General features: G+C 45.6%; 2 protein-coding genes across 2 annotated transcripts in view; one reads left to right on the top strand and one right to left on the bottom strand.

Annotated features, from left to right (window-relative positions):
* Window positions 1-12,557, top strand: part of LOC6540639 — a 36,918-nt gene extending 24,361 nt beyond the window's left edge. The window contains exons 2-4 of the mRNA XM_001968633.3: window positions 7,278-8,087; window positions 8,157-8,467; window positions 8,543-12,557. Coding sequence (XP_001968669.1) covers window positions 7,295-8,087; window positions 8,157-8,467; window positions 8,543-10,570 — 3,132 coding nt within the window. The 5' untranslated portion in view covers window positions 7,278-7,294 and the 3' untranslated portion in view covers window positions 10,571-12,557. The remainder of the gene's footprint in view (window positions 1-7,277; window positions 8,088-8,156; window positions 8,468-8,542) is intronic.
* Window positions 5,050-5,576, bottom strand: LOC113564055 (C-type lectin 37Da). The gene is given in 3 exon segments (XM_026978433.1): window positions 5,050-5,054; window positions 5,118-5,494; window positions 5,557-5,576. Coding segments are annotated over 3 exon segments (402 nt in total).
* Window positions 12,558-12,579: the final 22 nt, after the last annotated feature.

Raw genomic sequence — 12,579 nt, 5'->3', positions numbered from 1 at the left:
GGGGGCGGCCGCTGCAACTTCGGGGGCGAATGGACTTCGAAATTACTTCTTGGTGGGCCAAAGTTTCGGACGCGTCCTGTGCCTTGTGTCCTGGCCCATGGCTATTGAATCAAAGTACATTTCCGGACAGCAATTTGCTCAATTGTGGCAAAAGTTTGCCGTCGTTTGCATAAAATGCTCGTCGCATCCTCGTTGTCGTTGGGCTGGAGGACAAAAAGTTGCAGGACCACAGAAAATGTGAGCTGCCTGCTGCAGACAATGCGCAATCTGTGCCAGGCACATGTCACAAGCATACACTGAAAACCCTGAGCCGGGCACGTAGCAAGTTGTACTGTGTGCACTGTACAGTGACACCCCAGCTAACACACAGACACATGCATCGACACACAAAGACAAAGGCAAGGCGCAACAATGAGGCGAGCTGAGGATAATGGAGATGAAGCTGCAAGAAGGCTGCACTGCGAGAAAGCAAAGATGTCTCAAATAGGTCTTATATTTTTCGGATGCTGAAGTATATATATGGACACTGGATTCATTGGGAATTGAAAATCACATTTTGAAATCCAAAATGAATGGTAAAGTCTGAATAAATCTAAATAATTTACGCTTTCTACAGTGCAAACCCATTTTTCCCAACTACTTCAACTTAATGCAGCATTGCGTTTTTTGTGTATAAACACAGCCGTTGCAAAACAAAAAGCTTGAGGGCGCTGGGCGTTCCTGTGTGGGCGGTGGGCGTGGCAGCAACTTTAATGGTGTCAGTAATTGTTAACTCAAGCGACGTTTATTTCCGTGCATGTGTGTGATTCTGTTGCATACTTTGTGGCGCTTTCATTATACTTCTTTGCTTGGCACTTTAACGCCGCTGTAAAGGATACAGATGGTGTATATGCGAACAAAAACAAACAGGAAGCACAAGTCAAGTGTCAGCTTGCAGGAAAGGAGCACTGAAGAGGGCTTTCCTCTTAATGTCATTTGTTGTGCCGGAATGTGGTGAAGTAAATTGCGTATACGCCATGTGGCGGTCGTAGTGGTCACAAAATGAAGTGTGGCCCACAGGGCATTTAATTGACACTTGACTTCACCGACACAAATGACACACCAAGCGGCATCTGATGGCCCTGGCAGCTGACCCAAAACCCCGCCAGCATTTGTCAATCCTGGTGTCAAAATTAAATGTCCGCTGCGGAATGCTGCCTTCGCCGAATGCCGCCAACAGGATAACAACAGTCGTTATAAATTTGTCTAGACATCGCTGTCCACTCGCATGACAGGCGACCAACACCACCACCACCAGCACCACCACCACACAAAGTGGCACAAAAGTGAGTCCTTGGACAGCCAGTGACATGGCTATTTGTGCGTTGAGAAGCGGAGGAGGCAAGCCATTTGTGCGACTGCCACATAAAAACTGTTTTAAATTAGTTGTTAATTTAACTACTTTGCCGGCTTTTGGCCAAAGCCAGCTGCCAAAGTGGTTGACCATAGAAGACGCCTAATGGCACTTTTTATGGTTTGGCTAGGATAATCATTGGCTTGGCGGGCACTAAAAGAAAACCTGTTTTATGTCCTTTAGACCAATTTAAATATAAGGCAATTAGTAACTACTCTAACTTAATTTAAAACTTAAAGAGAATTGAACGTAATGTAATCTTTGCTTTGAGTCTTTAATTTCTAGTAGACTTTAAATAAATTTACACGTACTCATTTAAAATGGTATTCATTGACTGAGTGATTATCCGACAAAATGGGCATAAATGTAATTATATGTTGAAGTTCCTCTCCTTTTGCTTTCCGATTCAGGTTCCCTGACTTTAATTCTGCCTAATCTCCATTGATTGCGATGGGCAAAATAGGTTTTGTGTGCGCTCAAGAGATATTCTACACAGCAAAAAATTATAATATCAATACTGATTCATAATTATATAATTTGTAGACTTTTAAAGGAATATGAAATATTCAGAATGACATTTAAATATTAAATATTTTTCTTAAAGAATTTACGGGTACAGGTAGAATTATATCGATTGTAAGACTAGCAACATTTACAATGAAGGACCATTGACTATTTACTACAAATTGACTACATCTGCCGAATGAGTTTGATTTATGTAGAGGCCACCAGCAACCACACACATTTTGCCGCATTATCTGTGGTCTTCCGAGTGATTAAGCAATAAATATACAAGTTGACAGTAAATGATTAACGTCGAAAATGGACGAGTAGATGGGGCTACGGGTGCAGCTTAGGGAACCCAACGATCTTATCGCTGGTATCCAGGACAGGACATCTTTTACCAAGGCCAGGCACGTAATCCTGTTAAATATTTGAGCAAATATTAGAAGTAGAACAAATTCAAAACGTGACACATTTAAGCGGGAAAGCAATCGAATTTTCCCTTTAGCCTGGGACAACTGTCCCGCTTTGAGGGCGTGAGTGTCAAAAAAAGGACCTTAAGTGCATAATTTGCGCTCGAATGAGTGGCAATAACCGGAATGCAATTCAAAAGTCATTTGTAAGCGCCACATAAGCCCGTGGGCGGGGTCAGGACAGGAATTCAGGGCTCCGTCTGTCTGTTCTCGGTTTCGGTTTCTGTTCTGTCTGGGCCTGAGTTGGGATCATAAACGTAAAACGCTTAGCACTAAAGACAAAGGCAGCTCACCCACACACATACGTGTATATATAAAAGTGGGCGTGGGGGCGTGGCTTGGCCAGGGGTTTGGCAGAAGCAACAATGCCGCCAAATGAAACAGCAAACAGAAAAGAGCAGGCGCGGGACTGGGAAAAAACATGCTCATAACAATAAAAGCACAACAATAAGCAGTAACAACGAGGACAACATCGCCGAGCTCTACGGCATGAGGTAACACACCCACAACACACAATACCAGTGCTGACATCCAAAAAAATCCACATCAAACATTTAAAACACCTGGAGGTACCTGAATGTTTGGCTAAAATATAATTGCATTGTTTTGTTTTCCATTTTTGCATAACATACATTTTAAAGATATGTTCTTAATTCTATTGACATTATTATCACATAGTTGTAGCAGGGAGTGATACTTTAACTGGATTTTCAGCCCCCATTTAAGTAGTCCCTTAATAAAATTTAGTCCTTTAATGAAAATTTCTGCAGATCTGCAATTTTGTTTCTCCAAAATTCCCTACATTCTCTATTCTGTCGGCTAAAAAGCCAAGCTAGCCGAACCGGAGGTGGCACAAGTACAGGCGCAGGATCAGGATAAAGGAGCGGATGTGGGAGGCAGGCTCGTGGCCATGGCGCTGCCAAGTGTAGCAGATTAACGGAATGTTTGTTAAATGGCGCACGGCTGCGTTGCAGGGGCAGGAGTTCGGCAAGGACTGGAGCAGCGGAGGTGGAGGGCAGGACTTTCTGTAGGCGCGGCTGTGGAATGCCATAATTCTCATTATTTGGGGCGACTGTGTGGCATTGTTTGGTCCCTTTGCAAAAGACAAAGCAGACACTAATAAGGCAGCCAGACTCACAGAAACCACTTTCCATTTGTTCTTTCTCTATTTTAAAGCCTACACTCTCAGCTTAAGCTCCTAAAATGTTCAATTCCACAGCTTAGTGTGCATTTTAGCTAATTAAAAAATATTTCAAATGGAGGCCAAGTTGAAGTACAATCGAGGCAAATCGAATCGAAAGAAGGCCACACATTTTTGCCGTTGAGTATTTTCATTTGCCTAATGCTCCTTTAAGCCGCTTAGGTTGTTATATGTAGTCTCTCTCTCTTTTGTAAATGTATATTCTTAAGTTGCTCAACGAAACTTCCTGATGACAATGATGGACATTTAAGTAGGGATTTATGGGGTGTTAAGAAATCAATGGCACGAAATCAATTTCATCAATAAATCACCAGTCATTCCAGTTGAGCAGAGGCGAAAAGGGACTTACCCTTGCTTTTTAAATGAATTGTGTTACTTTGATAGAAATAAATAATAAATCAATCTGTTCTATCTATGAAAAATTGCGTAATATATTGCCAGTAAGTTAAAAGAGTTTAAATATTTGGGCCTTCATTTAGGCATAACTAGGTTTTCAGTGACAGGACCAATAAATGTAAAAGTGAACAAATTGAGCAATCTAGACGGTTCCTTTGAGCTGATTCTATTTAAACATTGGCTTCTGTATTTACGGCATATGCCTCAATGCACATGAATGATTTCATTTTTGGCTGACTGGGGGTGAAGTCAAATCGAGGTGGCCCAAGATCTGACAAAGGCATTCTTGTATAAGCCTATATATTTGTACACAATTTCAATTGATTTGCCGTCAATTTCATTTGCCAAAGTAAAAATACGAGAGTCCCAAAATAAGGCAAAATACATACACAGCATATATGTATATATACATACATATATGTATATGCATATATAGGGCAGACTTGCCCCGGGCATGATGAATTATTATTTTCCCCTTGTGCCCTCGCCAGCTCACTCCTTTCACGCATTACGCATACGCACCGTGTGCTCAAATCCAAGCCGAGGCCGCCTGTCAGCATGTTTGCCCGTTGTTCACTGTCCATTTGTCCACTGGCCCAGCCACAATCATTCATCATGCAGCAACAACAAGGCGCAACAAGCAACACATTGTTCTTGTTGTTGGCTGCTTGGTCGGTCGGTAGTTTGAGCCCCATTTTCCGCTCATTTTGCAACCTATTCCATATCCATCACTCTGCCCCCCGAAATCCGCCCGCTTTGACATCGATATGGCGTTGATACACACGTTCATCGAACGGACATTGTTAATGTGTTCAACGTATATTGTTTGCCCTCTCATTCTTTCCTTCGGCCCACGCACACCCACAAGGCAATTATCCTTGCCTGGCAGCAAGACCCATACCCAAGTGTGCTAATCCATCAATAGGACTCCACGTGAACTTCAACACTTTGTCTTCTTTTGGAGCAGCAGGATCTGAAGAGCATTTGTACATGCTGTATTGTGTGGCAAGCGGAAGCTGCAACTTATTAGAAGTATTTAATAACTTCGATTTCTCAGACACGAACAAATTATCCTTTATGATTCAGTCTGTTTCGGATATATAAAATTTGAATTTTATTTATATTTTCAAGCTGTTAAACAATGGTTTACCACACAATAAATGAAACTGTTTTTTGGGTTGTAAGGGTTTGTATTCAACGCAGTGCTCCTCTTTTTTATTATTATTAGGCTCTCCTTTACGCCACAAATTCCAAGATACGGGCTGACCAGTAGAAATCCAAACAAAATAGTCCTGCTTGGCCAAGTCGGTGCCAGCAGTCCAATAAATCATATAAATTTTCTTATTAACAAGGTATTGAGATACCAGTTTCAGTTCCTTCGAGTCTTCAAATGCGATAAAGTCAGCGTTCATTTCGGGACAAGCCTCGAAGGCATCATACCAGTTGGTTTTACGCGTACTTTTAATAAATTAATAACTATCTCCGATCTTGACGAATGGCTCTGTGGGTGTATTCAGAAATGCATTTCTTGGAGTACTTCAACAGATACTTCAGTACTAAAAAGATAAGTTAAATGATAAGGGATTCACCTTGAATCCTGCTTGAGCATGATACATAAAATATTATTACTGGAATAAAGATTTATTTAATAATATTATCGCTCTGTAAATAAACAGATTCACTATTTACTTAAAGATATCATATACAAACTTATTCAAGAAGCTTTTCAAATGTGCTAAAGTATAGGAGACAAATTTTGCTGCCATTAATGGAATTCAAATATAATTGCCCGGGAAAAGAATCCGCAAACTGTGGGGCCATTAAAAATCACTCCAAACTGCTTAGACTGCAAATTGTGTTTTACATTTTTTTGCCTCATTATTTGCACGGAAGTTGGACACGAATTATGGCCAATGTATAATAGCCATTAAAACTTTCTTGTTTGCCCACCAACTTGGAGGATGGAAAGGCGGGAAATGAAAACGGCAGTGGCAATGGAAATGGAAAACGGAATATGAAAAACCAAACCGAAAAATGCCAAGGTGCAGGAGCTTGAGGTGGAAAACGAGAGTTAGACGAAAACTTTTGCAATAATCATTTCGCTCCCTGACTGACTGCCGCTGTCCTTGGCAGGACACAAAAGCGTTGGCAGGACACACATAACGCTGTGTAAAACAAAAATACCAAAAATCCTGTGGAAGGAAAGAACAGCTTAGATAGAAAAATTTAGCAGAGCGGAGCTCCGCAATTGCGCGACTGTCAATACAAAACGAACAATTGCTGGATGGTGTCTCCGAGGGGAGGGGCACGGCTGGAGGACCAGGAGCTGACCAACTAGCTGCCAATGACAATGTATAATGGCCACTGGCCACACACCCACACTCCCAAACCGCCCCACAAAGGCAACAGGCTACAGTGTCCTTCTGAATTATTGAGCGTGCAACTTGTTGAAAATCCAAGGATACCGCCGAAAGGGGAAGCTGCGGGCAAAGGCAACTTCACGGACGGAATAAGTATTAGTTGTGTGTGTGTGTATACCTTAATTTACTCATTTCAACGAAATGTTAAAAATTTACCAAGTTATTTCCCCACGGGAATGCTGCCTAGCGGAGCGGTAGCCGGAAAAGTGCTGAAAACAATTAAAAAGTTGGAGGCGGTGCCCAAGAATGCGCCAAGAAATGTGGATGGATTTATGGCGTCCTAATGGGTTGGGGATGGCACTCTCAGAAGGAAAGAGGTGCTGGCGCGTGGTGGAAAATATTTCAAAGGAAATATTTCCTTGGAAATCAATAATGCTTTGCCATTTATTTTGTTGCACTTTCAATTTCCTTTCATCAATCAGTGAAATTCTTTCAAGCGGGGAACGCGAAGTAGCTGAGCATAAACGTCTGACGTTTTATATCTCATCATCTCTATTTAATAGAATTTCAAGAGCAATAAATCTTCAAGGCTCTATTTTTATTCGGTTATTTAGCTGCCACAAGTGGGGATCCGTTCATTTCATTGGCCATTTGCAACATCAGCACACAGCTGGCTTGAACGGCAGTCACGTCGATGTTGTATGGCCAATTTGTTCGTGACCAACACTTTCATGGGTAGTTAGCCACGTCCAGTGGAGGAGCATAAAGCTGCCGCAGTTTGCTCGTCAAGTACGCGGAGATGTGGCAAGTAGTCGCAAAGAATAGGTCAGTGAAGTTGTGAGCTGAACAATGTACAGTTGATTTTATTCCTAAACTAAGAAAATGCAAAATTTCACCCTTCCCCTACATTATTAATTTACAATTTATTAATTTATGCCTTCTGCTTGCAGAAAATGTCTTAATAGAGATGGCCAAACTTTCACGACGTGCCTCGTCGTCTGCAGCAACGCCCTCCACAGCAAGAACAGCAACAACTGCAACAACCGGCGCAACATCTTTCAATCCAAGTCATGCCACGCAGCAAGCACAGGAGCAACAGGAGCAACAGGAGCAGCCACACCAGCAACGAATTGCCCGTCATGCCGCCAGCAACAGCAATCGGATCCAAGCAGCGGCCCTCATTGACACGAGTCATGATGTCCTGCATGAGAATCCACCGCCATCACCGACACCGGCGGCGCTTTCGAACAGCAGCAGCAGCAATAGTAGCAACAGTAACAGCAGCTACCACAGCAACACTGCCACGCCCACAGCACCCGCCCATGCCCACGTCACGGCCACGCCCTATATGCCGCTACTGCCGCCGGGCGAACGGAATCTGACGGAGGCGGAAAACGCGGCGGAGCGGGCCAGGATACGGGAGGAGTTCTTTGCCACGTATGACGTGATGACTGGAGTCAGGATCGCAGCCACTTTGGGCGGCTTCTTTGGCCTGATGGTGTTCTTAATCGTTTGGAAGAGTCGCAGCAGCAGCAACGAGACGATGAAGGTGCTCAAGGATCCCAAAATGGCTGCCGTAGCGGCGGTGTGCATGCAGGAAGAGGAGGAGCGCGAAATCCACGACGCCATCGTAGCCACGGGCATGTCCATTTACCCAGATGAGTACGATGCAATGGTCTACCGCCGACAGCGGATGCTCTCACTGGGCAATGTGAGTGCTCCACCGCTGCTGAATCGGGGCTATCGGTGTGGTTCAATGGGTAAGTCCTTTAAAATGGATACGAATCACCAGAAAGTGGTTTCAACTAAGTGAAATGCCTCCATTTCAGGTGGCGTTGGTGTGGGCGTTCCGGCGGGCTACAGTTACTTGCTGGAGCCACCGCGTCGCTTCTCCTATTCCTCAATGTCCGGCGCAGGAGGTCATGTGGGTCGTCGCAAGAGTGGGTCAGAGTCGTCGCGCATCTTTAGCAACTATCCAATGGGCGGCAGCTTCGGCACGGACGACTATTTCGTGGAGACGGACGACGAACTGGATGCGGAGGAGTATATGCAGCCAGGTGCCGCCGATGAGCCCGATCACCAGCACCAGAGAACGGATTCCACGCGCAGCAAGCCGGGATTTCTGTCCGTACCGATGGCGGTGAGTGAAATTGGAGCGGTTCGACCTCTCCGGAATGAATCCACACTGAAATGAATCCGTCCTTTAACCCAACAGGGTCAGGACTCGCGCCGAAGTAGTGCCATGACCTGCTGCAGTACCGATAGCTCCTACCTGGAGCGCCGCTCATCTGCCTACATGGGCGGTTGCATGGGCAACCTGCCGCCTACGATGCAACGGAAGCTATCGACTGCCTCGCGAACATCGAGCATCGAGAACTGGGACTACTACTATCCGGACATTCAGGTGATCCAGCCGACGCCCAAGGCCTCGCCATGTCCCTCGGAGCGCAGTGTTCACGAAGGATCGGGATCGGGATCGGGTTCTGCGAACGGATCGAGGATGTCCAGTCTCAGTGCATCCAATGTCAAGCGGAAGCACAGCATCGTGTCCTACGATCCGCATAGTGCTCAGGCGGGCCGGAAGCAGCAGATCCACTCGATCAGCGCAGACACTGTGGACGTGTATCCGTACAACCAGGAGAGTACCGTGGACCTGGCTTTGGCTCTGCCACTTCCCAAACCTGTGCAGTCTGCCCCGCCCACCAGTGCTCACCAGGCGTTCCACTTCTGCGACTCGCCATCCGAGGAACTGCGTTTGGGTGTACGGCGGAAGCTCACGCTGGTGGAGCTGCAGCGCAACGAGAGCAACAACAACAGCTTTCCGTACACGGCCAATGCAGCGGTTCCGGCCGGAGCGGCGGTCACGGCAGCTAGCTCCAGTAGTATCAGCGTGGACAGCACTCCGGTGAGTCTGGAGCGGTTAAATGGCGCGGCGAGCTGCGGAAGCGCCAGCCTGGCCACCATTTCCGCGTCCAACAAACTGCCGGCGCTGGGCAATAACAATCCGGAGAAGCGAGCGCCGCTGGCCTCACTAAGTTCCTTCAAGATCTCCTCGCTGGAGTGTCCCGACTCCGAGCTGCGCTCTCTGGATGAGGACTCGGTCTTTGGGCTGGAGAGTCCGGCGGACACGGACGATGACATGCAGCAGCTGAGCAGCGACAGCGAGGAGCAGGAGGCGGCAGCCCAGGCTGCCCAAGTCCAGGCCGCCTCGATTCGGGCTAGTGGGGAAACCAAGCCCAATCCTATGCTGCATACCATGCCGTTAAAACGAATGAGCCTGAGTGCGGTGCCCTCTGCAGGATTGACGAGTGCTGCCTTGACTAGTGGTGGTGGTGGTGGTGGTGGTGGTGGTGGTGGTGGTGGTGGTGGTGGTGCACGGCCCCGGAGACCCCTGCTTCAACGGCATCGCACCATCAGTGTCACATCTAGCGACCGAGTGGCTCTCATCAATCAGCCTCTGCAACAGTTCCACATGGGCTTGCCCATCCAGTCGGAGGCGCCTCCGCTGGAAACCCACTTTGGGGCAGTGGTGAGCCAGAGTCCCCCCAGGCGAGGACCTCTGCTGCAGCAGTACAGCGATCCGCAGACGACAACGACGACCACAACGACCACCACCACGGAGGAGGACACCTGCTCCACCCTAAATACAGAGCTGGGATTGGTGGAGGCGTCTGGAGTAACTCTCGGCGGTGCGGAGTCTGCCACCCACACCCAGTACAGCAGCCTCAACACGGTAATCAGCATGGGCCGGTCCACGCCCAGTCCCGTTCCCGTTTCTGTTCCTGGTCTGGCTATCCGGATGGACAATAAAGCCGCCAACCAAGCCACACAGCAGCCAGCTCAACTGCCAACAAACGCCATCCGGCTGGGGCACGATCCCTGCCCCTCGTCCGTGTCCGACTCGGTGATAGCGACCCGGCAGCAGAGCATCTGTGTGCCCGCCTCCCTTAAGGATCTGATCCTGCGGAAGGGATCGGGTCCCGCTGCAGTTCCCACCAGCGGTATCAGTCGGAGTGCCGCGAATCTGAGCTGTGAAGGTGGAGTCACTGCATCAACCACAACGACTGCGACGCCAGCCGTCATGCTAGAGCTTCCCCTAATCCGGCTGCCCAACGACGATGACGAGGACCAGCAGCACCATCAGGCCCAGTTGGAGCGGGACGACGGAGGCTTGGGCGGTGAAAAGCGCGATCCCAGCCTGCCCGGCACTTCCAGGAAATGGTCAAAGGAGACACTCTTCTAGCCCAGCTGGTTTCCACTGCTCCAACAAAGGCAGTTCCCTGGGCCGGGCCACTAATTAAGAGCTTAGTAACTGACTTTGTACGCATGGTGATGGGATCTACAGTGAAAACTTCCCTGGGAAGGACAAGAAGGTACTTGGAAAAAGTTTAGTAAAACTTAGTTTCGTATGGATTTTCACTCGCTGTATTCCAGAAATGTAAAACTTTCTAAGGATCCTAGGTTGACACCTTTTTTAAAAATGTTTTCAAATGGAAACCGATTTTTAAGAATATTCTTCTTCAGGGAAGTGTTCGCTGTAATTCAGGTTGTCGCATGGTCTGGCAACCAATTTCCTGGCTTGCTCGAGACCCGGAACCCAGAACTATGAAACGCGAGTATTGATGAGTATTTAGGTATAGATAAGGAGGATTAGATTAAGCGCATTTAGTCAAAATATAAGTAAGTTCGGTCACAAGGAGTCACAGTACAGTAGTACATGCCTACTAATCATGTATAGACCGATCGGGACGAGGAAGTGGGTAATGAACAACAACGTATTCGTACTTAGAGACTGTTGTCTATTATTGTTAATAGAACTCTAAAAGTTAAGTAGTGATACTCGGATTTATTTTTCACACTTTATCTGTAAAACAAAAGTGCAGGCGTACGAATATATATATTTGTATGCGGCTCCATACTGAAGAGAAAGTTTATACATATATTTCTATAGATATATCGCCAGTCGCCACCATATATCGGTCTTTCTATCTCTATCTATAACTCTCCCTATTACGGAATGAAAACTCTTCTAGTGTCTTAACCAGCAGCCAAATACTTAAAGTATTGTAATTTAGAAATTTTATAGAGTGCACCACAACGTCGTATCGAATCGAGCGATATCGTGTTATCCTTGCAACAAAAGTACTCTGACAGAAGACCTTAAGGACCTTGAGGGGTCCACCCAAAAGATGCCTAAATGTCTTTAACGCGTAGCTAGACAAAAGGTGCAGACTCTCCAGGAACATTTTCGCATTTCCCCGCTCCTGCCTGTTCGAAAACGAATTGTTGTTGGATATATAATAGAGTTGTTGTCAGAATATAAAGTTAGAAAGCGAATATAGAAATTGTAAACCAAAAAAGAGCCGAACATGTATATGTAAACAATTTCCTAACTCATCCCACCTACGCATCTCTATTTTTCTATGAAAAGCTAAAGCCAAGGGAAGGGAAATAAATCAAATAAATCGGATTATTCAAATCAAAATACACAACTAGTGGTCGAAAGGCGAGATAATATGATATAGCTGCATTTTGAGGTACCCCAGCCCCCCAGAGACTTTCTCACACGCCTGAGCCTCAGCCTGAGCCTGATTTGTACCTATCCTATGCATAAGTATATATTTATATACACCACACATATATAAATCGAGCCCTATTTGAATATTTTTTAATGCTAGTAAGTATTTTGTACGATGAGATCAACTCGAAAGGCGCCTAGGAAATGGAAATGGTATATCAAAAGGAAACCCCCAGAAACACAAACATTTAATTGTTGGTTATATGCTGAAGAACGTAAGCGTAAATGAAAATTCGTAAATGAAAATATTGTAATTGTAGCGTTGATTTGTTTCAAATGAGCAAACATATACATATAACTAATAACGTAGATAAATATACATACCTATATTTAATGAAACCAATGAGCAAAACCTAACTTGTGTAAGTCAAAGAGTAGCGGAACCAATTGTTAAACCTAAGCATAATAAATCTGTAATAAAACTGAGCTGTTGTATTAAATGAACAATAACAATGTTGAAGACAAAGTTTGGATATCGGCGCCAATGCGTAGGCCATTCAATTTGTGAACTTCCAATACGAGTACTTAGAGTTTTTACTAGAAAAGACTTCTTTTCCTTTTCCCGCTTTCGTTGCGATGTTTTCTTTTATACTTTTGTACTAACGATCCCCCTTCCATAGTCCGACCTTATTTCCATAATGTTTATGAACTCGATGTCTATATGTACCTCTAGC

The sequence above is a fragment of the Drosophila erecta genome, unplaced genomic scaffold (assembly GCF_003286155.1).
Source record: "Drosophila erecta strain 14021-0224.00,06,07 unplaced genomic scaffold, DereRS2 tig00000055-arrow-pilon, whole genome shotgun sequence".
NCBI classification, from domain to species: domain Eukaryota; kingdom Metazoa; phylum Arthropoda; class Insecta; order Diptera; family Drosophilidae; genus Drosophila; species Drosophila erecta.
Note: the sequence above shows the minus strand (reverse complement) of the source record. Positions and strands in the feature narration are given on the sequence as shown.